The sequence below is a fragment of the Sinocyclocheilus grahami genome, unplaced genomic scaffold, assembly GCF_001515645.1.
Source record: "Sinocyclocheilus grahami isolate Dianchi unplaced genomic scaffold, SAMN03320097.WGS_v1.1 scaffold442.1, whole genome shotgun sequence".
Classification (NCBI taxonomy): Eukaryota; Metazoa; Chordata; class Actinopteri; order Cypriniformes; family Cyprinidae; genus Sinocyclocheilus; species Sinocyclocheilus grahami.
In genome coordinates this window covers 84,998-112,691 of record NW_015505621.1, presented here as the reverse complement: position 1 = coordinate 112,691, position 27,694 = coordinate 84,998, and the positions used below count along the sequence as shown (strand labels likewise).

General features: G+C 40.0%; 1 protein-coding gene across 2 annotated transcripts in view; it reads right to left on the bottom strand.

Annotated features, from left to right (window-relative positions):
- Nucleotides 1–121: 121 nt before the first annotated feature.
- Nucleotides 122–27,694, bottom strand: part of pxnb (paxillin b) — a 40,172-nt gene continuing 12,599 nt past the window's right edge. The window contains exons 2-11 of one of the 2 annotated variants that reach the window (XM_016234023.1): nucleotides 11,021–11,229; nucleotides 10,326–10,408; nucleotides 10,013–10,152; nucleotides 8,836–9,028; nucleotides 8,606–8,753; nucleotides 3,014–3,160; nucleotides 2,722–2,895; nucleotides 2,415–2,496; nucleotides 1,891–2,039; nucleotides 122–867 (exon numbers count right to left, since the gene is read on the bottom strand). In XM_016234023.1, the coding sequence (XP_016089509.1) occupies nucleotides 601–867; nucleotides 1,891–2,039; nucleotides 2,415–2,496; nucleotides 2,722–2,895; nucleotides 3,014–3,160; nucleotides 8,606–8,753; nucleotides 8,836–9,028; nucleotides 10,013–10,152; nucleotides 10,326–10,408; nucleotides 11,021–11,229 (1,592 nt within the window). In that variant the 3' untranslated portion in view covers nucleotides 122–600. The remainder of the gene's footprint in view (nucleotides 868–1,890; nucleotides 2,040–2,414; nucleotides 2,497–2,721; nucleotides 2,896–3,013; nucleotides 3,161–8,605; nucleotides 8,754–8,835; nucleotides 9,029–10,012; nucleotides 10,153–10,325; nucleotides 10,409–11,020; nucleotides 11,230–27,694) is intronic. The other variant, XM_016234024.1, reaches the window with a different exon arrangement.

The following is a 27,694-nucleotide window of genomic DNA, read 5'->3' as shown; positions in this document are numbered from 1 at the left end:
TCGGACAGTATATTTTCTCAATTTTATTACTATAATGAGAATTATTTTTTGGTTAACACAATAATGGAAAAACATTTCTGAAAATAATGTCACATTTTTTTTATATATTCTTAAACTGGCTTAAATGTTTTTAATGCCAAATATGATTTCTTATCTTTCCTTTTGGTTTCAGACTAATATATGACCTGGACATTTTTTCATGAGATTCACCAGTAATTATTGGCTCCAGCTGGTTATTCGTTTGATTTCCAGTCATTGAATTATCTGAGGTTTCGTTTCCTTCTGTTGATTGTGTCTCAAACGTTCCTATCATCCCTCCTCAACTGTTCTCATCATCAAACAGTTTCTCTCCAGCTCATCCAGTGAACAGAAAACATTCACACACTTTCTCAAAAAAAACTCTACAGTCTCAGCTGAACTTTCCTCTAATACAACTTGGCTTTTGAGAGCACGTTTCATGGCACCATCGTTTTAACCTGACCAGCAACGTCATGTGGGGATGTCGAGAGACAGACACATTAACCTGAACCACACACACACACACACACACTCACACTCACACTCACACTCACACTCTCTCTCTGTCAGTCAGGCATCTTTCTAGCTGAAGAGCTTGATGAAGCAGCCCTGGCAGTAAGGCTTGTCGTTTTGCTCTTTGAAGGTGCCCTTGTTGAGCTGCTTGAGGCAGAAGGCACAGACAAAGTGCTCAGGATGAAACTTCTTGCCCATGGCTGTGATGCAGCGGCCCGTGATGGGTTTCTGACAGCCGGAACACAGCGACCCGCGGCGGGAGTGATAATGAACCTCACAGTACGGCTGACCGTCGTGCTCGAAGAAACTGCCGTTGACGAAGGGTGTGAAGCACTCCTGAAACACACACACAACAAAACCACATGACTACTCATAAACGCCTCATTATGCTTATTTATTTTTATGCCAAGAAGTCTCTGCTGCTCACTAAGGCAGCATTTATTTTTTTTAATTCAAAATACAGTAAAAACAGTAATATTGTGAAATATTTTTACAATTTAAAAATGATGCAAAGCTGACTTTTCAGCATCATTCCTCCAGTCTTCAGTGTCACATGATCCTTCAGAAATCATTCTAATATGCTGATTTGCTGCTCACATTATTTGTTTTTACTGTATTTTTTAATCAAACGAAATGAAATTACTCCAAACTTTTGACCAAGTGTATATGGGTCAAAGACGAAAAAGGGTTTAAGCATAAAAACAATAAGTGTAATACTGCTTTAAATTGTTGTTGTTCTTCCCCAAAAAATAAAAAAAGTTTTCTCTTTAATTTAACGGCAATTTAGTTTTTGTTTTTCCAAGCAAAAAATAAATATCATACATTCTTCCCTGATTTACAGAAGACACCCACTAAAATGTCATTCAGTGTAACAATCTTGTCAGGCATATTTACAACAAAAATCAATTTATGACATATCAAAAGACTAATTAATTACCTTCACCCCAAATACTAATTAGTTGTAATTTTACATTAAAAAAATGTGCCACTATCCTAGGTTTTTCACATTGGTCAGTAAGAATTTTTTACTCATATAAAACGCAATCAAATTTAATATGCTCCCTTATTCTTTTATATATTTTAATGTGTACACGTCAGAATAAGCATGTTGTTTGAATTTTCACATAAATATTGTGTTACACTGAATGACAATATAACATTATTTCAACCAAATTTTTTTGGTTTTGTATTTGAAACCTTAATAGACACTTTACTTATATTTAATGTGCTTTCTATGGACATAAAACTACTTTAGTATATTTCTTTTGACGCGGATCTTAACGACTTTGACCCATATTCAAAACTAACGCAACAGACCACTCAAAAAAAATGAGAAATCTTTTATTATCATATACTCACCCTGCACACAAAACACTCTGGATGCCAGAGGGCGCTCAGGGCAGAGATGTAATTCTCCAGGATGGCACGAGCACAACCGCCACATTTAGGAGCAAACAGGTCGAAGTAGTCTTTACGACAGTACGCCTTTCCATCCTTCTCATGAAATCCTGAAAAACAGAACAAAGATGTATTCACTAATACAAACAAAAAAAGAGATAAGCGGTCAACAGTTTCGTCAAAAAGTCTCAGATTTCTATTTTGCATTATATTTTATTACAAATTATATAACCAGCATAGTTTGAGTGCGGAGTTCTTTTTAATTACAGTATTAGTTTTGTCGCTCTTTTAAGTTTAAAGGGCATCTATTATGCTTTTTGGATTTTTAATGTTGCTGTTTGTGCATATAAATAATCTGCAAAATGTAAATACATGTAAATGTATTCTAGCAGACCCCAAAAATAAAATTACAAACTTGCAAATGAGCAAAATATGGGTACTTTGATGACAGCAGCCACTGGACTCTTCTGTAAGTGCTTACTCACCTTCAGGACCAAAGAACGCCCCACACTGGGCACAGAAAAAGTGCTCAGGATGCCACGTCCTGTCTAACGCCGTCACCACTTTCTGTGAGGTGAGAACAATTTAATCATCTGTAGCAGGTTGTCAATTACCACAGGAACAATAATCACTTACAATGTAAGTGGCACTAAATAAGTGGATACACAGGCTGACATAATAAACACTGGCTTTGTTCACACTGAACACAAATCCGGCCACATGTAAATATAGATTGCATCGACTGAGGAAACATTATATTTAATGTGCATATTCTGTCAAGTTTGTTCTCACATCCAGTATGGGTCCGTTACAGTAATGGCAGCGCGGAGAGAATAAATGGTGGTAATCTCTCTCACAGTATGGCTGTCCTTCCCTCTCAAAGAAGTTTCTGGAACCAATCTCCTCCTGGCAGTGTGTGCACACAAAATGCTCTGGATGCCATGTGCGCCCCATGGCAGTTACCACCTGTACAGAAACACACACACACATGCATCCTTTGTTTAGATGTGTCTAACACAGCATGTAATCTTAGCTGAAAGCTAAAATCCTATATGTTTGTGGTGTAACTCTCTGGCTCTCTCACCTGGCCAACAATGGGTTTGCAGCAGGCGCCACACACTCCCTTAGCAACCGTCTGCACTCCCAGCTTGTGGAGGTCAGACTGAAGACTGCCCAGCATGTTGTCCAGTTTATTAACCTGTGGTTGTGGACCCTTCCCCTGGGCCATAATCTAAAGAGAGATAGAACAAAAGATCAAGAATAAAAAAAATCTTCAATGCAAAAAATAATTAAAATACAAGCACAAAACACAAGCACCTAAACAAATCAACAAGATGACAGTTTCTGAAGGAACAGAATTGGTTATGTAATTACTATAATAATATGTTCATTTCTTTCAAGTTACAGTTCTTGATCACATAAATATAAAATCTGGTGTTTAGCGTATTTAAGATTTCATGACACTAATAACAACATAATATAGAAAATAACTAAACCAACCACATCATTCTCAGAACAAATATTTACACCCCTAAGCAATACACAAGGTATCTGCAGAATTCAAATGTAAGACTTTTAAAGACCTTTTTTAAGACCTGTACAAATAAAATGTATATCATATGCCTGAGGTAGGGCAATGTCTATGGTAACATTACACTGTGAAATGACTGTAAAAACCATTACAGTTCAGATACAGGTATTCACAAAAACTAAAAGACTGATAAACTTCACATTTCAGCCTTTAAACCATTGCTAAGAAAATTGATGAATCAAAAGTAATTATTATATTAATTTAAACAATTATTATCAAACCATTATATTCATTAAATAACATATAAATATATTTTACTGTCTTAATCCACCAGTCAACCCACAATCCACCTGTCCTTGATCCACCAGTTCACATTTACAACTGCGTGTATGCAGCATAACAACATGGGTTGATTTTCACATGCAAAGTCGTATAATGCATGGCAATAGTAACAAAATCTATGAGAGTAAAAAAAAACATGCACAGACAAATCCAAATTAAACCCTGCGGCTCGTGACGACACATTGATGTCCAAAGACACGAAACGATCGGTTTGTGCCAGAAACCAAAGAGTATTCATATAATTTTTTACCTCTAATACAGCACTATGTCCAACTGTCTTTGAGCGCGCGCACGGCATCCGGTGCGTGAGGTGTGTACGCGCTCTGGCGTAGTTTACGCAAGATCCGGAAGTGATCTCTCGCACGTATACGTCACTCATTGTTTACACAGTGCACAGTCATTGAAGGTACGACGGCTAATCAAAATGGTACTTACTTACGCTTATCCGGATTGTTCAAACCGACTTAAAACTAAAAGATTACGTTCTCTCGCGCAAACTCATTCGGGAGTGGTGACTTTCCACGTATTCCCAACTTCTGAGCCTGCTCGCCTGAAGTTATGGTTGATTGCTCTTCGGCTGGATATCAACACACCCATTAACATAAACTACCTCACGCACCGGATGCCGTGCGCGCTCCCAAAGACAGTTGGACATAGTGGTGAATTAGAGGTAAAAAAAATTATATAAATACTGTTTCAAGTCCTCTTGAAATGATAATTAACCCTTTCCCCGTCATTGACGAGTTATCTCGTCTTATAGAAGACAACGCTTCCCCGCCAAAGACGAGTTTTTACGGCTTTTTGTGTTTTCACTGTTATACACTAGGGAGCGCTTTTACACATCTTCTGAACGAGTACAAAACCTCCCGAACAAAAACACATGTGTACAGGACGGAGAAACGAGTGATCTCTTATGTAAACAGATGCATATGAAAAATAATGCGATCATCAGCAATAGACAGCATATAAATGAAAACTGCATAACGTTACAGAGTAAAATGTTGATCCAGGAAGTGATGTCTGTGCAAGCTTTGGAGGTATTGATGGAAGCGATTTACTGGATTTATGCTTTGATAATCGTACTGAATATTACCCAGATGTAGTTTTTGATAAAAATTAGATTTTCTCACCTTTTTGCTCAAAATATGCATTTTTATGAAACCTACCTATATTCAAGTGTTGATAAAAAAAGAATGCTTTAAGCTAGAATAAAACTGATTTTTTTGTTTAAAAGTAGAGGCTCTTATCTTTATTGTGGTGTATTGCATATTCAAATATTCATACAGAAAAATATTCTGGAGGCCATCAAATTTGAGTGAAAATCATCAAAATCGCTGGCGGTGACTGGCAACTTTTTTCAAAAATGCTGGAGGGGAAAGAGTTAAGACTTTATTAATGGCCTTAAATTTGATACAACTAAATTTAAGCCTTTTTAAGGCTTAAACGAGTTCTTGTTTGAAACTCTCCCTGGGGCGCATCTAATGTAATCTAATATTTATGACCAGGGTAGGAGGCTGAGCACACACAAACACACACACACAACATCTCCAAGCTCAAGCATACAACATTAAATTTACAAATCCATAGAAGTTTTGTGATTATTCTAGAAGAGGACAGTAAAACAGAAGCTTAGCCAATGACAGCATGTCTGCACCTGCAGCGGAGGGAAGAGTGGGTCATACTCCGTCTGGCAGCCAACTGACATCAGCACTTTGGGCAGGGCCACAGGGGCAGGCGGTGGGGTGGGTGTGGGTTGGGGTGGAGGGTTGGCTTTTGGGGAGGGAGCAGGAACTTTTACAGGTTCAGGGGTCGGGGGCTTGGGTGGAACTGGAGGTGGAGTTGGCTGGGGAGGAGGTGTGGGCTCTCTAGGAGGTGGGGAGGGGGTAGGTGGTGGGGGTGGCGGCATAGGGGCAAGGGGGGGGGGGGGGGGGGAGGGATGGGGGGAGACTGGGGAGGTGGGATCACCTTCCTCTGAGGAAGAGGAGACTCAGGAGGTATGATTATCTAGAGGACGACACCAATAAGAAAGAAGAAGAGAGAGAAAGAGATGGAAAGCAGGAATGAAGAAGAAAAAAGCAGGTGATTACAGAGAAACGTCAATGCAATTAAGCAAAATAATTTTACAGGAATTGAATGGAGTGGAAAAAGAATGTGCTGAATCCGTAGATCCTTCACGTCTACCTTATCCACCTCCGTGTTGTGGTCTTCCCGTGAGCGTTTGGGGTTGGACATGACAATGACGCCTTCTGTGAGCCAGTCATCTGGCTGTTGCTTTTTTGGACGATCCTTACGGGCAATTCCCAGCTTGCCTTGCAGTTCATCAATGAGCCGGTCCTGGGAATTACTCTTGTGGAAAATGAGGGGGCCCATCTTCCTACGTATCAGGCCGTCTCGGTACATGGGATGGACGTTTTGAATCTCCTTGGTACGTCTAATCACAGATTTGATCTGGGACAGCAGTACAAACTCCTTGAGATGCCACATGACTCAAGAATTATTGATTATTGTTCAAAGAAACTAATAAAGGCAAGCAGGGATCTAGGGAAGCATTCAGATGCAATCCAGGTGCAAAATCATTTTGCATGAAAAAGTTGGGCGTTTGCATACATGGTGGTGGTTAGCACTGGTTATCAAGTTACTATTTATCATCAAGTGCACAAAGGTACCACCAGTACCACTGGTTATCAAGCGCACACACAGCAACATTTAAGTACTTACAATTACAATTTACCATAAATGGAGTGAAAACTAAATAATTAGAGTAAGGATAACTCAGTATTTCAGGGTGTAGAGCAACAATTATGACTTTTATCCATCTGACTAACAGGTTTTAATTACATCAGGCTTGTTCAATCTTGTATCTGGATGGCCACTTTCCTGCACATTGTAGCTCCAATACACTTGCCTGGAAGTTTGTAGTAATGCTGAAGACCTTGATTAGCTGGCTCAAGCTAAACTCTGCAGGAAGGTGGCCCCCCCAGGAGCAGGATTTGACACCCCTGATTTACATGCTGGCAATCAAACCACTGCAAGACTTGTCTGTAAAAACTCCAAACCAAATTCCACAGCATTCCAATCAACAAGCATTGCAGTCCTATCCGTACGTGTCCAGAGGCTGAGATCCTGTCCATTGTGCCAGCCGTATGCAGCATGGGAAGGTCCATCTGGGCATCTGGGGTTCCAGGGCAAGACGATGGAGTAAGAGAGCCATCCATCCAACTTGCCTCGGTCATTGGGGTCATGGAGCCATCAGGTCCTTCGTAGGCCATCTTCAGTTCCATGTCAGCCCAGTCAAGATCACTCCTGCAGTCCGACTGATCCTCCAAGAACCCGTCCCCCATTTCGCTCTCTGTATGAGTGTCAGGATGAATGTTGCTGCGATCCGCTGCTACTATTGTCTCCTCGTAGACTTCTGGTTGTACTTCCGAAGTGAGCCGTGAGGCCGCTGATGTGGTGATTAGAGCCTCGTTCTCAGGCATGCTGAAGCTCATGGCAAGGAGTTTATCCAAGGCATCATCAAGACATGGCTCATAGGTTGGTGGTTGAAGGCCAGCAGGAGGCTGTCCTGATAATGGTTTTGGGCTTGAAGACTTGGGAACCACTACAGACGAGGACGAGGATAGGATTAGAGGGGGTGATACAGCTTTGGGAAGAGACAGAAATGGTGATTCATAGACTGTAGGAAGTGGAGATCTGGAAAGAGATGTCATTGGACTTATAGGTTTTGCTTCAGAGTTGGAGAGATACAGATCAATTGATGCTGGTGTCATCAATGGGCTAACTCTTTCATTGGTTCTGCTGACCACTGGGGCACTTGTTGGACAAGGAGACTTGGTGATAGGCGAATAGGCCTTCAGTCCAGAGCTTGCCAATTTGGCAGAAGGACTTCCCTCCCAGAAACTACAAAGGTCTCCACTTTCAGATGTGGTAGTGGTGGTTATAGTCTGAGACAGAACCACTAGAGATTCCACCTGGGAGGACAGCAGGGAAGAAGAGACATCAATGGAAGAATCCAAGCCCAGGTCAGGTACTGGAGAAAAACGAGGACTGGATGCTACAGGTGGAGACAGTCGAGAGGAAGGCTTTGGGACAACACTGGACGGTGGAGGCACAGCCCCCGGTTCAAACTCCACAATGTGCAGTTCAAAGTTTAAAGGAGAGGAGAGACCAGGGGAATATCGTCTTGGTTCCACTGGGAGGGTAGGGGACAGGGATTTGGACACGGCAGTCGTAGGAGGAGGGTGGATTTCAGCAATGGTAGTAGTTTGCTCAAACATTGGCTCAGAGTTCAGTGAGCCCAAAGAACTTGGCTGGAGGACATTAAGGAGGGACAGGGGAAGAAAGAGGAGAAACAGAAGAGAGTGACAGATTAAGGAAAGCAGAGAATGAGAAATAATTAAGAAAAAGCTTTAATGAGATATACAAAACAGCTGAGGAAAAAACAAAACAGATTCTGGATGCAATGTTGAAGTAATGAGATGAAATTAAAGCTAGAATTCATAGACAAGCAGGAAAAGATTTGCAAATAAATAAACTGGTTGTGATGGTCAGATCAAGACCAGCCAGGGTAGTGTTTCCCAACAGCGCCGTAAGCCCAAGAAGATTGTAGACACCATTGGCACAAATGGTCTCAACGATCTACTTACAACGTTTTTGGGAAACGCAAGCCCAGATTGTCAAGCAGTAAGTCCTGAAAATAGATCAGCCAAACAACATAGTTCAGCACACATTCCCAGACACAACGTCTCTTCAACTCACTTACACCGTCCTGTAAGTGTCACATACACACACTCACACACTCACATTGCTCTGCACCTTAAAATCTGACAGGCAGGCCATGAGCTCATCCAGTTCTCGTGTAGCGGAGGTGGCTGATATTCTGCCTTGCTGCTCGGAAGGTGTGTCCACCAGCCCATCTGTCAATTCCCTCGTCAGAGCACAGGGGCTTGGCCTGTTTATGTAAGTTACAGCATTCCATTAAAATCCTCAATGCAAATCCATGTTTCTCCATCTACAGCTGAGAGAGATCTTACGTTGTGGAAGGCACAGAGCTCTCCAAATCATTCAGAAGACTTTCCACAGTGGGACGGCCATCATCTGTCCCCTTCGTTCCATTCCTCTGAGGCTTGTCCTGGGCTGCCGGTGTCAGTGTGATGCCTGGGTGGGCTCCATTTTCCTGGATATAGTGGGCAACACTGCAGGGGGGCAATGGAGGTGCAACATCTTCTGCAAAGAGGAAGTTTCAAAGTACGATTACATGTTTTTTTTATATCTTTATCCATAATCAAAGCAGTACAGCGGGTAAAATAACTACTGAACACGTCACCATTTTTCTCAGTAAATATATTTCTAAAGGTGCTGTTGACTTGAAAGTTTCATCAGATGTCGGTAACAACCCAAGTAATCCATACATACAAAGAAAACATAAATAAGTTCAGAAATTAAGTTGTGTGTAATAAAATGGTATGACACAGGGGAAAAGTATTAAACATATGAAGAAAGGGAGGTGTAAAAAGGCATGGAAAGCCAAGACACCAGCTCTATCAGTAATTAGAAAGCAATCCTGCCCCTTGCCAGTGGAAATTAATATTAGCTGGTTCAGTCCCAACACCTACAGTACCAGGATGATGAAGATGAAACAAGATTGGACATTTCAGCAAGACAATGATCCCAAACACAGCCAAGGAAACTCTCAAATGGTTTCAGAGAAAGAAAATAAAGCTGCTAAGCTGCCCAGCCAATCACTTGACTTGAATCTAATAGAAAATAGGAACTAAATATCAGAGATTATAGAAGAGGCCCACAGAACCTTCAAGATTTGAAGACTTTGTGGAAGAATTGGCCAAAATCACACCTGAGCAATGCATGCGACTAGTTTCTCCATACAGCGTCTTGAAGCTGTCATTACCAACAAAGCCTTTTGTACAAAGTATTAAATACATTTCAGTAGTTCAATATTTTTTCCCTGTGTCATTCCATTTTATTACACATAACTTAATTTCTGCACTTATTTGTTTTGTTTTATTTGTATGTATGGATTACTTGGGTTGTTACCGACATCTGGTGAAAAATTTCATGTCAGCAGCACCTTTAGAAATACATTTACTGGAAAAAATGGTGAAGTGTTCAATACCTATTTTACCCGCTGTACAAATATTCATGCATGGCAATACATTTTTCAGAATGCCTTAAGTGTGTCTTCATCTTTACCTGTAGTGGAGTAAGATGGGGCATTTTGCTGTACAGCGTTGAGTTCCAGAAGAAGGCGGTCCAGTTCAGACAGGTTGCTGCCCAGGGCAGAAGTCATGGCTGCGGCCGATGAGTCGGAGTGCTTCTGCTTGTTAGGAAAACTGGACCAATAGAAGTGTGCCATTTAGGGTTTGATTTTTCATAATAGCAGGACATGGGCAAATGGAAGGGATATTATGGTGGATCACACCACAGAGTGACATATTTAATACCCATTTTGTTTAACTATTATCAGTACGAGCTGTCAATTCCCATCTGTGATACTGTAACTCACCTGTAAACGTGGTCTTCTTCTGTATGCGAGGCTGGTGGGCTGCTGTCCCGAGACAATGTGCTTTTATGAGCAGAGCCCAGAGACTAAATTTTAACACAAGAAAAAACAAAATGCATAATGTTTTATGCACATCTATATTGCAAATGTAATAAATCACTGATTCTCAACTGGTGTGGCACAGTCCAAAATGGACTGGGCTGGGCCAGTTGAGTTTATTTTCAGTAATTTTATTTTAATACATTTCAAATTTTATGTGTATATGTGTATAAAGCATAATATGAAATGTAAATCCTTATTTTAATTAAAATATTTTAGTTGTATACATGCATATCAAGTGACCATTAACCAGAAAATGAGTAGTCATTAATCAGAGAACTGTAAACATGTGTTGTTAAATTCTGGAAACATTAACTCAAAATCTCAAGGGAACTTCAGGTAAATATTTTAGGTCAAAGTGTCTTGGCTGACAAAAAAGTTGGTGACCCAACACAGTAACAAAATTGTTATATTAAGTCAAGGATTCCCAAAATGAATGCCCAATGTAAAATCTGGGTACTAAGTAAAATCAGATGAGAACCCCAGGTAAAGTGCAGATCATAAAATATTTGCACACATTAGCAATAACAAGACACACTGAGGTGTTATGAATACTGACTAGCTTATTTTGGAAAGTCCTAAGATAGGTTGTGCCGAACCTGTTGCGAGGAGTGCTGGGAGTCCGGCCGCGGGGACAGCGATCCGTTCAGGGCCTCAGATGTGGGTGGAGGGGGCAGGGGCGGAGGAGGGGAGTCATCCTGAAAAAGGTGCCCTCCGGTGGGGTAGGAATATGGTGTCTCCTCAGGAAGAAACACTGGGCACTTGGAGATATGGGCGGTGGAAGACTCGAGATCTGCAAGCAAGGCGTCTGTGCAGAAAGAAGAAACAGAAGTTAGTAAAGGTTTCTCCAAGAAGTTTAGTTTTGCATGACTTTTGCTGCTCTCCCTCTCACTACCATAATATAAGTCTGTTTTGCTGTTCTGATGAATGTTAAGTGTCACATTTTACATCAAATGAATTTGTTTCAAAATATGAAGAAAAATGTCCCTTTAAATTACAAAATGCAAATATACCACCAATCAAAAGTTTGGGGTTGGTAAGAGTTTTTATTTTTTTTTCTTAGAAAGTCTCTTCTAGTCACCAAGGCTGCATTTATTTGATCAAAAATACAATAAAAACAGTAATATTCTGAAATATTATTACAATTTAAAAGAGCTGTTTTCTATGTGAACATATTGTAAAATGTCATTTATTTCTGCAAATCTGAATTTTCATTACTCCAGTCTTCAGTCACATGATCCTTCAGAAATCATTATAATATGCTGATTTGCTGCTTAAGAGATATTTGTAATTATTGTCAATGTTAATAATAGTTGTGATGCTTAATGTTTTTGTAGAAACTGATATCATTTCTTTTTCAAAATTATTCAATTCAATTCAATTCAAAAGTTTATCTGTACAGCGCTTTTCACGATACAAATCGTTGCAAAGCAACTTTACGGCAAATTAAGTTTCTACAATATTTAGTGGTAGCTTATCAGTGGTGACTATGTCTGTTAATGTACATATGGCAGAAATGTACGGAAAAATCAATTAAAGACGTAATCAAACAGACGATGAACACTATTAACAGCAATTATTATATGATGCAATCAAACTTATAGCAAAATGTGGTAGGTAGCTAAATTATTTGATGACTAAAAGGTTTAAACATTTTTGTAACATTATAAATGTCTTCACTGTCACATCCTTGCTAAAAAAAAGTATTTATTTCTCAATGGTAAGTTTGCAAAAAAATCTATAATAATTTTAAAGTAATAAAAACTCTAATGCAGCTAGACACATGATTAAAGGGGAAAGTCTCTGAGAACAATGAACAACAGGCTTTAAAATAAGACATGAGCATGATATTTCTCTCTAGCAGAGAGGGAGTGTGAGGGTCTTCAATCACAGATATGATGTTTGCTTGTGTGAGTCAGCCGGGCATTCCAACCTTTCTAAGCATCCTCAATCATGTTACTAAATACAGTCCTTCAGCGGCAGCTATGCCAGTCCTGATGCAGCTGTAGCGCCAGAACCAAAGACCCTCTCAGAGGGGTTTTTCTCACAGAAACAAAACAGAAAATCAGTTTGGGTCGGTTGAAATACACAAGAGGGGTTTTATGTGGTCCACTTTTTGTATGATGCCATAAAATAGTCCTTAACTACAGCACAAAGTTGTTTTATTTAGCTTAGTTGGGTCATTGTCTCTGCATTGTGTCAACTGGCAGGTAAAAGCCTGTTGTGACGGACCGCAGAGACCCTGTCAACACATCCGTCACGCTGAGCTTATGTCACCACACTCTTCTGGTCCTGCAGTAAGAGTTGAGCTATGAACACAGTCTGTCCCTCAGGAACAGACCCGTCAATATGAGGAACTGTGACAGGCGTTCACTTCACTACTAGGGATGAGATGCATAACAATATGCATGTTTAAAACATCCAACATAATACAGAAAACTACAGTCCAGTCTGCAAATGCTGCTGTTGCTTTATTGAGTTTAACAGGAGCAATAGATTTTTGAATCTTCATACTGTTGTGGTCACTTTTGGTTTAGACAGGTTTACAGTTGCCACACGTCCCAATACGGCACATTGTAGACAGAATTCAACCACTGTGCATTTAATATTCGTATAAACGTCTTTGAATGGGACCAAACTAATCATACTTAAAATATGACTTTGTTTGAATTGTTCATTTTTAGTTATACTACATTGAAAAAAAAATTGCCGTAGAAACAATTTTCACTCAGAAATTGCTGGTAAATTTCACACATAGTTACAAAGAAATAGCAAGCAACACTGAATTAAACATTAAATTTTGTAACAGAAAGACTGAAATAGTATTTTCATATAAAACATAATCCAATCATTTTTGTTTTATTATGTAAATCGTTTTAAATAATAATTTTTTACAGTGTATTAATAGGCTACTATAAATAGCAGTTTACATATTATTACATTGTAAAAATTGGTGTTGAAACAATTTTCACTTCAGAAATTTCTGGTAAATTTGACAAATAATTACAAAGCAGCAGCAAGGAATACATTGAATTAAATGTGAAATTGTCAACTAGAAAGACTGAAGTTGTATTTTCTTACTTCAATAATCTATGTTTTACTTGTTTTATGTGCCAATAATAGTACTTTGTGCACTGACTATTAATAAATTTAAACGTATTTTAAACGTTTGCATCCATCATATTTAATTATTCTTTATTTGTACAGTATTTAATTCAATTGGATTATCCCAAAATTGCCATTATTTAATAGTTATGTATTATTTTAAAAACATTTTTGGGTTGAATTTACCTTCGTCATTATAGATTTCGGTCACACAGTTCACCCCTGTGAATCCAGGGTTACACTTTATTTTGATGCTCCCCTTTAGACATTCTGTTGACTATAAGTAACTTTGCAACTACATGTCAAAAGCTCCATTAGAGTGTTAGTAGACTGGTATGTTATGGTTACACTTTAGTGTTAGTAGAATAAGTTGACATGCTTGCAAAGTAACATAGTCAGCCAAGTGTCTAAGTGTTACCAAATCCAGCCTGTCCTTTACGTACAACCATTACACCCTTCACAGAGTTGCCAACAAAAACTTTGGAAAGACAGACAGAGAGTCAGACAGAACTACAGACATGCAGCTTGTCTAAAACGCCCTGCTAAAGCTCTTACCTCACTCTTTTCTCATGCACCTATTCATCCATCCATGGGGACAATAATAGCCTGCACATAGCGTACAGGCAGAGATCTCTTCTGTTAAAGTTCGGAGTGACGCTGGCGTCCTGACAGCACAGCCAGACACCCGAGCTACTGGAACTCTTCCTCAAAGTTTACGAGTCGACACATCAAAACCAACCTCACAGCAGACGGCTATTAAAAACGTGATGGTTGCAGATCAACTATGATGAGAGGGTAAATGAACACCTAGAAAGATCACAGATGAGCGTACAACTCTGAGATCCCAACAGTGTTAGTTAACAGACACAGGGTTCATGCAAAACATGGTAATATCAGGAAAGATAAAAATAGTTTTCATGATTTTTAAAAGAATTTCTTTTTTTCCCACTTTTTTTTGCATGCATGCTACTGTTACATGTATGCTGAACATAACAAAGTTCATGTGTATAATTTCAAAAATGAATAAAATGTTACCACAAAAACACAAAGCACAAAACGGTTTAAAAAAAATTATATTGTCAAATTGTTACGCTCAGTTCTAAAATAGTGGATAGACATGACTGATTTGATTCATTCAAAAGAGCAAACCAGTCTGAATGATTCATTGGGAAATCCATCTAAACATGAATGACTTTAAAGATTCGCAAGCGAATCATTCTGAATCTAATCGCATTAATAATGGAAACAGAATTATTTCTAGAAGTCTCTTAAGCAGTAATCACAAACAACTAGTCATGGACATTCACAACTGGCACAAAACATTAACTTGGTTAGTATTTCGGTAAACTTGAAACCAGTGGTGTGAAGTAACGAATTACAAATACTCACGTTACAGTAATTAAGTAGTTTTTTTTAGTAATTGTTCTTTTTTGAGTAGTTAAAAAATTGTGTACTTTTACTTGAGTAAATTTTAAGTGATGTATCGGTACTTTTACTCCGCTATTTTTCTTCATTTGTGGTCGTTAAATGCTTATTTAAATTTTATTTTTATCCATCAACGTGATTGGATAGAAGAACTTGTTGACTTTTGATGAGTTTGAGCACGTGATGCGTGCTGTGAAAAAGTGTGGACCAAATCTGCACCTTATTGATGACCCGTGGTGTTAATATACTACATCTGTGCCAGCACGTGATGTAATAAAACCGCAGCTCGTTAATAAACTTTTTTTTTTTTTTTTTTCCTTTTTATACAATCCGCCTTCTTTTAGCAAGTGCACTCGCGCATAAACAATTTTCAAGTTCAACACTTTTTGTTCCGTTCAGTTGTGGATGCTGCTGATTCACCGAGACCGCCGCGGCTCAGCAAAGAGACGTGTGTGTGTGTGTGTGTTTTCCTTTGAAAAAGTTTCCCCAGAAATACCTCGCTATTTAATGCATTTTTCCTTAGAGATTGTATTATCAGCGTAACAATTCAAGTAAATGTGTAAAAGGTATGGCATGAATTTGCCATCCTTCTAAAACAATGTGCATTTATGTTAAAATTGTAACATAAATTATCAAGTTTAGTTATTTTTATTTCTTTATTGCAAAACACTAAAACTGGCACCGTTTTGGAGAGAAATGGGCTCTCATTTTAACCCATATCATGGTGTGTGATGCTGAACTATGAGTTTCTAATGGTGTTTGTATTTGCACTGTTCTAAACATTAATATTTTATGTGCAACAACAGCATATGCTCTCTCAGTGGCCTTACACATGATTTTAAATCTATTTTTTCAAACTTTATGATTTAAATGGGGATGATTGTACTGAGAATAACTTTCATCTTTTCTTCAACTGAATACTGTTTCCGTGCTGTTTTGATGTATTTTAAAGAGTTGGCAGTCAAAATTAAAACTGCTGGATGAAAGATATTCTTCATTCTTTATGACAAATAAGATAATGTGAATTACAGAATGTACAACATTTTTTAAATGTATCAATTGTGGTGTACAGCGTTTATTATGAGGGGGTAGAATCCACAGCTCAGTACTACTCACTACTCATGAGTACTTTTAAATAGGTTACTCTTTTACTCTTACTCAAGTAATTTTTTGGACAAGTACTTTTACTCTACTCACACTACATTTTTTGGAAGGTAATGGTACTTTTATTTGAGCATATTTTTTCAATACTCTTTCCACCACTGCTTGAAACACAGCATCTAAACGTCTCTTTCTTGAATTCACACTATTTTTAACAGTGAAATGGAGTACCGTCTGATACTATCCTGGTTTAGAAGTTAAACGGGTCAAACCAGATAACAAACACGCAATGCATTAATGCTGCCTACATGGAGCAAGGAGCAGAAAATGTACTCACTGAATCAAGAGAGTATTCCAGAATGTATCCCAATATTCTGTCACACCTGAGTGTGAGCGTGCGAGTGTGTGTGTGTGTGTGTGTGTGTGTATGTGAGAGGAGAGGGGTGAAGGGGAGGCACACACAGCAGACACCGTTCATTAACCCTGTCCTGCCCTCACAACTTTAAACACATGCAATGTTCCTGCATTTCAGTGAAGTCATAAAACCATGAAATAACACAAATGAAAGTATGGGAATTATACTGTGAACAAAGACAACAACGAAACTATGAAAACTCAAAGTTTGAATTCCCAAGTATGCTGGCTGCTTTGCATTCACTTTGCAGTGTTAGTTAACAGGTAGTTAGTGTTAGAAAACAGTTACAGGGTTCTTATATAATCATGGAAAACGCTCCGGTTACTGACGTAACCTCGGTTCCCTGAGATAAGCGAACGAGTGTTGCGTTCTGGGTATCCTCCTGTTTACCCCGTTACTGAAGCCTGATTTGTTAACGTTTGTGTAACTGCACAAACCAATGGTGCTTTAGCCCGCCAGAAAGGGCGGAGCCGACCTCTATATAAGTCGGCTCAACACGCAATTTCATCAGAATCACTTCGACTGAAGCGACAGCTATCGATTTGCATGCAGCTTATAGTACGGCAAGTGATGCAACGCTCGTTCCCTTATCTCAGGAAACAGAGGTTACGTCAGTAACCAGAGCGTTCCCTATCGAACGTTCAATTCACGTTGCATTATGGGAACTATATTCAATCACGCAGTGCTATGAGCAGAAACATAACGATCTTCTCTACGAGCCCAATTTAGAAGCACTAATTTAAGGGCCCCTGAAACATGAGCTAAACTCAGTCCCGAGCATTAGCCTGGGATACTGACACAGCCGTTTCCACTTCCAGGAGAAACCAGCAGTTTAAATCGATAAGATCCGTGCCTGCAAGGCAGGGATGTCCGAATTATAAAATCTAACAAATGTGGATGGCGACGACCAACCGGCGGCCGCACAAATCTCACTAATGTAAATCCCGCTGGCCCATGCCCAGGAGGAGGTCATTCCTCTAGTTGAATGGGCTCTCACACTGAGACCACTGAGGCATAAGCCAGGGTGATCGCATCTACAATCCAACAAGATAGTCTCTGCTTTGTGACCGGCAGCCTTTTAGAGTGGCCTCCAAAGCACACCAAGAGCTGCTCAGACTGTCTGAACGACTTAGAGCGCTCAATGTAAACTCTGAGTGCCCGGACCAGGCACAATAAATTCTGACCCTGTTCACCCTCCACAACAGGAAGGGCCAGCAGGGAGATCACCTGGGCTCTGAACGGAGTTGAGAGCACCTTAGGCACATAACCGCTACGCGGAAGGAGAACGACTTTACAGTCGTTGGGCCCAAAACTCGAGACAGGAAGCACTGACCGACAGGGCAAAATCAAAGCAGTTTTGAGCGTCATGACCCGTAAGTCTGCCAATTGAAGTGGCTCAAAGGGAGGGCCCTTAGGACTAGAGACAAGTCCCACATCTGCACAGTCCTGGGACGAGGAAGATTTAACCTCCGAGCACCCCTCAGGAATTTCGGCAAGTCGTTGCTGCTGATAGTCCGGCCAGCCACGAGAGAATGATTCACTGCGATGGCTGCCACATAGACTTTAAGTATGGATGGGGTGCGCCCCTTGTCCAACAGCTCTTGCAGAAAGGTTAGCACGTGGGACACATCACATGAGTTCGGGTCCTGATCTCGCGCTGAACACCAGTCACAAAAGACTGACCACTTGAGAGCGTAGAGACATCTTGTAGATGGAGTTCTTGCTTCTAAGATGGTGTTTAACACTCTCACAGGGAGCTGGCTAGACTCCCGTCGAGGTACCAGACATGTAGGTTCCACAGCTCTGGCTGGGGATGCCAAATCCTGCCCTGTGCTTGCGAGAGAAGGTCTTTCCTCAGTGGTATCGGCCATGGGGCTGCTGATGACAGCTGGACCATTTCCAGAAACCAAGGTTGGTTCCTCCAGAGCTGGGCCACCAAGAGGAGAGCACATCTCGTTTCCCTGACTCAACTGTTGACCTGAGGGAGCAGAGCGATCAGAGGGAAAGCATACAGATGGGTGTTGGGCCAATCGTGGGCCAGATCATCCCGTTGTGTTGAGAAATAGATTGGGCAGTGACAGTTGTCTTCGGAGGTGTATCCAGAATGTATCCCAATATTCTGTCACACCTGAGTGTGAGTGCCTCCCCTTCACCCCTCTCTCCTCTCACATATACACACACACACAGCAGACGCCGTTCATTAACCCTGTCCTGCCATCACAACTTTAAACACATGCAATGTTCCTGCATTTCAGTGAAGAAACTATGAAAACTCTCAGGTATGCTGGCTGCTTTGCATTCACTTTGCAGTGTTAGTTAACAGGTAGTTAGTGTTAGAAAACAGTTACATGGTTCTTATATAATCTTGGAAAACGCTCCGGTCACTAACGTAACCTCGGTTCCCTGAGATAAGTGAACGAGTGTTGCGTTATGGGTTATCCTGTTTACCCCGTTACTGAAGCCTGATTTGTTAACGTTTGTGTAACTGCACAAACCAATGTCGCCTTAGCCCATTGTTGGGCCAATCGTGGGCCAGATCATCCCGTTGTGTTGAGAAATAGATTGGGCAGTGACAGTTGTCTTTGGAGGTCAAGAGGTCCACTTCTGCCTTGCCGAAAACTGACCAGATCTTCTGAACCGGCTGAGGATGTAGTCTCCACTCTCCTGGAGCTACATTGTCACTGGACAGCATGTCAGCTCCCTGGTTCAGTCTGTCCGGCACGTGAACCGCTCGTAGTGAGAGGATCACTAACGTAACCTCGGTTCCCTGAGATAAGTGAACGAGTGTTGCGTTATGGGTTATCCTGTTTACCCCGTTACTGAAGCCTGATTTGTTAACGTTTGTGTAACTGCACAAACCAATGTCGCCTTAGCCCATTGTTGGGCCAATCGTGGGCCAGATCATCCCGTTGTGTTGAGAAATAGATTGGGCAGTGACAGTTGTCTTTGGAGGTCAAGAGGTCCACTTCTGCCTTGCCGAAAACTGACCAGATCTTCTGAACCGGCTGAGGATGTAGTCTCCACTCTCCTGGAGCTACATTGTCACTGGACAGCATGTCAGCTCCCTGGTTCAGTCTGTCCGGCACGTGAACCGCTCGTAGTGAGAGGAGTTTGCTCTGTGCCCATAGTAGGAGACGTCGAGTCATCCTGTACAAGGGACGTGACCTGAGGCTGCCTTGGCGATTGATATAAGCTACCACAGTCATGTTGTCCGACCGGACCAAGACGTGGTGCCCCTTTAAGGCTGGCAGGAAGGTCTTTAGGGCCAGACAAACACCCATCATTTCGAGGCAGTTGATGTGTAGCTCACATCGCTCACGAATTGACCAGGAGCCGAACGACCGACAGCCCTAGCACAACGCACCCCAGCCCAAGCTGAAGGCGTCTGTTGTGACCACCTTCCTCCTGGAGGTCCTTCCCAACTGCACATGAAACTGCACATGAAACCAGGTGAGGAGTTGTCCAGGGGGCCACAGCTTTGACACAGCAATGGGTTACCCTGACATAAAGTCGGCCCAGGTCCAGGGTGGTACATAAGTCTTCAGTCAATACTGAAGCTCTCTAAAGGTGCCAGGATCTCTGACAGACTCGTCCATGTCACGGCGAAGTTTGGCTTGAAATACTTGGGAGGACAGACATCGTATGCAGGGCTGAGCCGGCCTGGCCCTGGCTGTATAAGCCCTGTTGGCCAGAGCTGACGTCATCCTGCAGGGCTTAGAGGGGTGCACTACAGACTTGAGCCTGCGGGTCGACGGTGGACACAGATGAGCCGCCACAGCCTCTTCGAGAGGGGGGAGCTTACTGTACCCTTTTTCTTCAGCGCCATCAACGGTGGTGAGAGCAGCTGCAGTGGAAGGGTTAACACGCGCCGAGTAGGGAGCCCACCATGTTTTAGTGAGCTCGTTGTGAACTGCAGGCAGAAAGGGAGCCGGCCGCTGATGAGGTGAAGGCTGACAGTGTCCCTTTAAGAACCACTCGTCGAGGAGGCCGGGGGCGGGCTCTTCCGGGGCCGTCCAATCCAGGCCGAGTTCCTCTACTGCCTTCGTGTGGACGCGGATCAGCTCTGAGTCTACGCTGGGGCGCGCAGACTGAGATAGAGTGGGGGATTCAGGCTTTTTGTCGGAACCCGCCCACTCTTCAGCATCAGATGCTGTCAAGGACATAGAGTCGTCAACAATCACCTCCTCTTCAGAAGCACCGAAAGACACCAAGTCCCTCGCAGCCGACGAGGGCCATTGAACCTCACATGTGAAACACACCGGCGAACTGAGGCACTGTGGGGAGAGTGAGGTACGCGGGCTCTGGGCCAACGTAATCTCACTAGAGCTCGAGGGAAGAGGCCCGCTGCTCCGCTGTTTCTTCCTCTTGGGAGAGAAAGGAAACGGGAGAGCAGGATGGGGAGGACCGCCTTCGTGAAAGAAGGCGATGTGGGAGCGAAGGAGGGAGAGACTCATGTTCTCACAGTGAAATGGCGCATTGAGCTTGCTTATATAAAGGTCGGCTCCACCTTTTCTGGCGGGCTAAAGTGCCATTGGTTTGTGCAGTTACACACACGTTAACAAATCAGGCTTCAGTAACAGGGTAAACAGGAGGATAACCCATAACACAACGTGAAGTGAACGTTCGAACCAGGAAATATCAAGAAATACTACAGTTGTTTTCATGGAATTTTTTTTTTTTATTATTTTAAACGCATTCATTGTACGCTTTTGTGATTATTGGAGTTACATATACATACTAATATATATATATATATATATATATATATATATATATACATACATACATACATACTGAAAAAAATGCTTATGTGAAAAAAATACTTTAACTTTTTTAACTTTTTTCAACATTTCTTATTTTAATTTAGTTAACCTATTTACTAAAATTTAGATAAATTATTTGACAAAACTATACACGTACACAAAAACAAAAACTACTACAAATGACAAAAACATCCAACAAAATTATTAAAGCTTAAACTTACCGGTAGATATATATATATATTAGTGCTGTCAAACGATTAATCATGATTAATTGCATCCAAAATAAAAGTTTTTGTTTACATAATATATGTGTGTCAGTGTGTGTACTGTGTATATTTATTATGTATATATAAATACACACTCATACAATATATATTTAGAAAATATTTATGTATATGTATACATGTATATGTATATATGAAAATATATATGTATTTAATATACAAATATAAAATTTTCTTAAATATATACATGCATGTGTGTGTATTTATATATACATAATAAATATACACAGTACACACACTGACACACATATATTATGTAAACAAAAACTTTGATTTTGGATGCAATTAATCACGATTAATCGTTTGACTATATATATATATATATATATATATATATATATATATATATATATATATATAAATAAAATACACACACATGAAAAATTTATTAATTAGCAGAAGCTTTCAGATTAAAAGTTGAGAAACGAGTCGAGAGCATCCAAGCTTACACTCATTTTTTCACTTACTTTATATAGACTTTCACATCATCAAGAGAAATATGTGAGAAACTCAGTGGATGCAGCAAGTGCTCCTTAAATGGCAGTCGGATATGTTGATATGTTTTACTCCCAGGAGCCTCTTCCTGTGAAACGGCTGCCTGTGTGCTGATGTCAGCAGGACTGTGGTGGGCCTCCAACGCCCACGTCTGCATCTAAATATGAAATCCTAAAATAATCTGGCATATTAGGTGTGGTCAATTAAAAACTGCATGTAAAATATGCACGGAAAGACAAGTGTGAGAGATTTACAAAGTACACACAAAAATGGAGAATGTATAACAAGATCCACGGTTAACCCTTGCCGTTTAACCGCATGGCAGCATATAGCCCGTCTATTTAAAGCATGGAGATCAGAGTGCAGAGTGAGTGCAAACGTACTGAAAATAAACTCTTCTGGGCTCCAGAGGAGCTGCACCTGGTGCCACGTGCCCACCACAATCATTACAACCTTACAGAGCACATTTACTGTCAATGCCACACATGCCTCAACCACTTCATTATACAAAGCGGTAAGGATGAGTAATGCTTTATAGCTGTCTAATGAGGTGCTTCACGACTGATGAGGCACGGGCAAAAATATATAACAGATGTGTTTAATAGGGTCAGAGAAATCAATGCTAAATGCAAATAGTAAAATGCAACTAACAATTTAATTATGACTTGTCAATAGTGTTGCACAAATGAATTTTCTTCCAGAAACTGAAAGTTTTCATTTAGGCGAAAACATAAATGAAAATAAAGTTTATTTAATCATTCAAATACATTTTGCAAATGTATTTAATAATTACCACTCAAATAAAATTGTTAAAAAATTACATAGTCATTTATATTGAATATTTTCAATGATGCATCATTTTAATGGTCTTTTAATGATGATTTTTTTTACTCCAGTTCATTGATGTAATATAACATTATAAACACACAGATTTATATTTTTTGCTTTTCATGCATTTATATTTGTTTATTTATAATGTCTACCAGAAACAAAAACAAAATAAAAGGTTTTCCTTTAGCTGACAACCTAATTGAAAATAGTTTATTTAATTAATTTCTTCAAATGTACTTAATAATCATCACTCAAATAAAAGCTGAGTTATATACAAACATTTAAATTGCATATTTTAATGATGTAATGATTTATACTCCTATTCATTGTTGAAATATAAACATTATAAACACACACCTTCATATTTGTGTATTTATGCGTTCATTTTTATGTCAATCGGAAACCAAAATGAAGGTTTTCATTTAGCCAAAAACATAATAGAAAATAAAGTTTATTTAATTCATTCATTCATCAAATGCACTTAAAGGGGTCATATGATGCTGCTAAAAAGAACATTATTTTGTGTATTTGGTGTAATGAAATGTGTTAATGTTTAAAGTAAATGTTTAAAGTAAAAAAAAACACATTACTGTACATTATCGTTTCTCCTCTATGCCCTGCCTTTTTGAAACGTGTCGATTTTTACAAAGCTCATCAGTCTGAAAAAGTGAGGTGTGCTCTGATTGGCCAACTATCCAGTGCATTGTGATTGGCTGAATACCTCAAGCGTGTGACGAAAATGTTACGCCCCTCACCATACAGTTGATGCCGTGTTCGGCCGGAGCGACGATTCGAAAACATGAAAACCCATTATAAACGAGGCATTTGTTGCATCCGGTGGGGACATAATTACGGATTATAATGACTTATACTGTCTTTTTACACATTGCGTTGCATCGCGCCGCCTAAACATAAAACCATGTCTGCATTTGTGATCGGAAAATTGACAAACTACAAACGCTACTCTAACACTGGCCAAAACTCGCGTTTGAATCATCAGTGGCAAATCCTTTAAATGAAAACGTACTTACAGTCTGTGAGTCAAAACAGCCGGCATTGTAGTCTACTCTTCTAGGATCAGTTCTGGAACAGTGTTGTAAATACAACTTAACCACTGATTTGTAGTCGTGTCCTCTTTTGGAAGACCAAACAAAATAGTTTCGCTTTCACAACGAAACACATGGCGGTCTAGCGTGAGCTGAAGCCGTGGCCTAGCGTGAGCTGAGGTCGGGATTGGGAACGGTGCGGCCGGCGGATTCGACGTAGGAGCGGCAACCACATGTGACGACCCCGGACTGGACTCCGTTTCGTCTACGGTGAAAGCCGATCCGGCGATCCACAGTACTAAGTTGATGTAGTCCCTCAGCGACCAGCACAGATCAGCTCTAGGCATGACGAAGCAGATATCATCCTCTTTTGGAAGACCAAACAAAGTAGTTTCACTTTCACAACGAAACACACAGACATGGCGGCAGCGGCAACAATACTACAGCGAGAATAAAAGTTACGCCTTCTTTCTTTGCGTGAACATTTGGGCGGCGTTATGCAAATCTTCCCACATAGTGAGGTAGGTATGTGCGGGCGTGTTAGAACGAGGCGTTTTAGGTAGGTGTGGCTGACTCTGAACTTTTATAAAGAATATCTCTTTGGATTTGAGACTTTAGTCTTTGCAACTTTACAGATCTTCTTTATGCACCAAGAGCTTGTAACACTCCAAAGAGAAAGAAAAAATTGAAATCGCATCATATGACCCCTTTAATAATCATCACCCAAATAAAAACGGAGTTATATGGAAACATTTAAATTGCATATTTAATTGCATATTGCATATGAATGATTTATCCTCCAATTCACTGCTGAAATATAAACATTTACAGATTGGCTGTAATAAAACTTACATTATTTAATGTATGTCTTCATTATTTAAAGACATCATGAACAGGTTAAATAAAAATCTAATGAATATATAACAGAGTGCATATATTTATTTAACAAAATACTCCTCTTTATTAGTTATTTTTTTCTAGTCGACTAATGCGTTTTTTTTAAATGTTGCTGCTGAAAATGGTCAGCTGCCAAAAGGTTTTAACACATCACTTTAGTGTTAGCTTTTATAAGAGAAGAAAAAACACTTAAAATTGCATCGCATCAAATCAAAACAAATTCGGCCAGATGGTCACATTACATATGAAAAGGTCATAAAATCTATTTTTAAATGCATGTTCAAAAATGTCAGTGTATCTATTAAGTCTATGTAACCTTAAATATTTGGTTGCATAACCTTAAGTAAGTTGTTAGGCCTATGCAGCTCATGATAAAATGAATGAATATCGTTTCATTTTTTGGTGGAAATTACACCACAGTAAAATATTTATAACAGTTCCAATAAACAAATTTACTCTACTGGAAATTGATAGTAGAAAAATTAAATAAACTAGTAAGAGCATGAGAAGTGCATTTTAAAGAGTTTATTTTCCAAAAGTGCCCTGAGAAGAAACACCCTCCTGTGTTTTAGTAATAACAAAAGGCACAGAGGTGTAAGTGCAGAGCCAGGATATCCTGTGCACCACATGGCTATCCTGTTTTGGGAGTTGCCTGATTTGTAAAAGCAAAAAAAAAAAAGAATGTTGATGATTTAATTTTGTTAGTTCTCTACAAGACTGCAAGCTGGCTGTAAGCGACAGCTTCACTGACACACAGTTCCACACTCGCCAGCGTGTGTCAGTATGGAGTCAGGGAGGGTCTGAGACTGTTTACTTCATAACCCAGAGGGTAGTGGATGTGATTAAGAATGCAAACAGGTGTGTGAAGCCAAACTTCAACTTAATCCACTTTATTACAAAAGCAATCAAGCTCACCTCTAAAATCAGCAACACACCATAAACAAGACCAACTAGTGGAATCTTCCACTTTTTAAGACATTTTTCAGGCTACTGAATGTCAAATATTTTGGGTTAAACAACACTGACATGCAGCAATATACAAATTTGGATGTGCAACACAGTTTGTTACAATCAAGCTCACCTCTAAAATCAGCAACACACCATAAACAAGACCAACTAGTGGAATCTTCCACTTTTTAAGAAATTTTTCAGGCTACTGAATGTCAAATATTTTGGGTTAAACAACACTGACATGCAGCAATATACAAATTTGGATGTGCAACACAGTTTGTTAAAAAAAAAAAGAATCAACATTAATTAATTTGTCTCTTCTGCTCACCAAGGCTGCATTAATTTGATCAAAAATGCATTAAATACAGTAATACTGTGAATTATTACTACAATTTAAAATAACTTTTTATCTATGCGAATATATGTTAAAAAGTAATTTATTCATCATTACTCCAGTCTTCAGTGTCACATGATCCTTCAGAAATCATTCTAATATGCTGATTTGATGCTCAAGAAAACTTTTAATTTGATTTGCTGCTAAGAAACATTTTATTTTTCAGGTTTCTTTGATGAATAGAAAGTTCAAAAGAACTGCATTTATTTGAAACAGAAATCTTTTGTAACATTATAAACGTCTTTACTGACGCTTTTGATCAATTTAATTCATCCTGGCTGAATAGAAGTATAGATTTCTTTAAAAACAAAATGCATGCATGCTGCATGTTAAATGTTAGAAACTATAGCAATTAGGGTGATTAAATAATGGAAGTCAATTATTTCTTATTATCATAGTTACATTCTGCTTCATAAGATATTTCATAGACAATATTAAACTCAGCAGAGAGAGGTTTATAAAAAGCAACTGAAGAAATCAATATGAAACGTAATCTGAATGCACAAGGCTTGAAAAGAGGCCAGGAGTAACACTGAACAGAGAACACACAGAATAAAGTGTTGTAGAGAGTCTCATTTTTCATCGTATTATTCATTTAAGAGGTAGCTTCTAACTCTATCTCTTTCCTACTTGGAATCTGAACAAAGAATTCCACGCATTCCATCAGAGAGCTGCCAAAGAAACACTATAGAAGAGAGAGAGAGAGAGAGAGAGACAGGCAGGGGGCGTGTGGGCTGAACCGTGACACGGCGAGAGAGGAATGTAGCGCTCGCAGCCTCACAATGGCTGGTGTTCAGTTCACTGTAACAATCCTATATTTAAAAATCCCAGAAACCGGGAAGGCACTACAGCCCCACCGCAAGATCTCCAGTGAAAACCAGCCCTGATGTCACTGTCAAACTGGATTAAGCATAAAGGACTGCCAACCAAACTCCTCCCATCGTACGCTCAGACTTTTGACATACAGCATTTAAAAAGCATCATTTGTGCGCAAGCAGCATAATCATATTGCTTTCTAATAATCCCTTTAAAGGTCCCATGACATGCTGCTTTTTGGCTGCTTTTATATAGGCCTAAGTGGTCCCTAGTACTAAATCTGAAGTCTCTTTCCCGAAATTCAGCCTTGGTGCAGAATTTCAGCCACTACGAGCCAGTCCCACAATGAGCTTTCCTTAGGATGTGCCATTTCTGTGTCTGTAGCTTTAAATGCTAATGAGGAGGAGAGAGGCGGGGCAAGGTGCTTCACTCCTTTGCAAGCCATGATGTCTCTCGAGGAAAAAAATATATTGCGCTCGCCCCGCACGGTAGTAGCTCATTTTCTCATAGGCGGGCCAAATTCTCTGGGCGGGCAAAGCAGAGAAAGGGGAGGTAACCTTTCCCCGTATGACGACATAAAGGGAAGATTCCAGATTGGGCCATCTGAGCTTTCATTTTCTCAAAGGCGAAGCAGTATACCCAGGGCTCGGTTTACACCTATCGCCATTTCTAGCCACTGGGGGACCGTAGGCAGGCTAGGGCAGGCTCATATTAATGTTAAAAAACCTCATAAAGTGAAATTTTCATGCC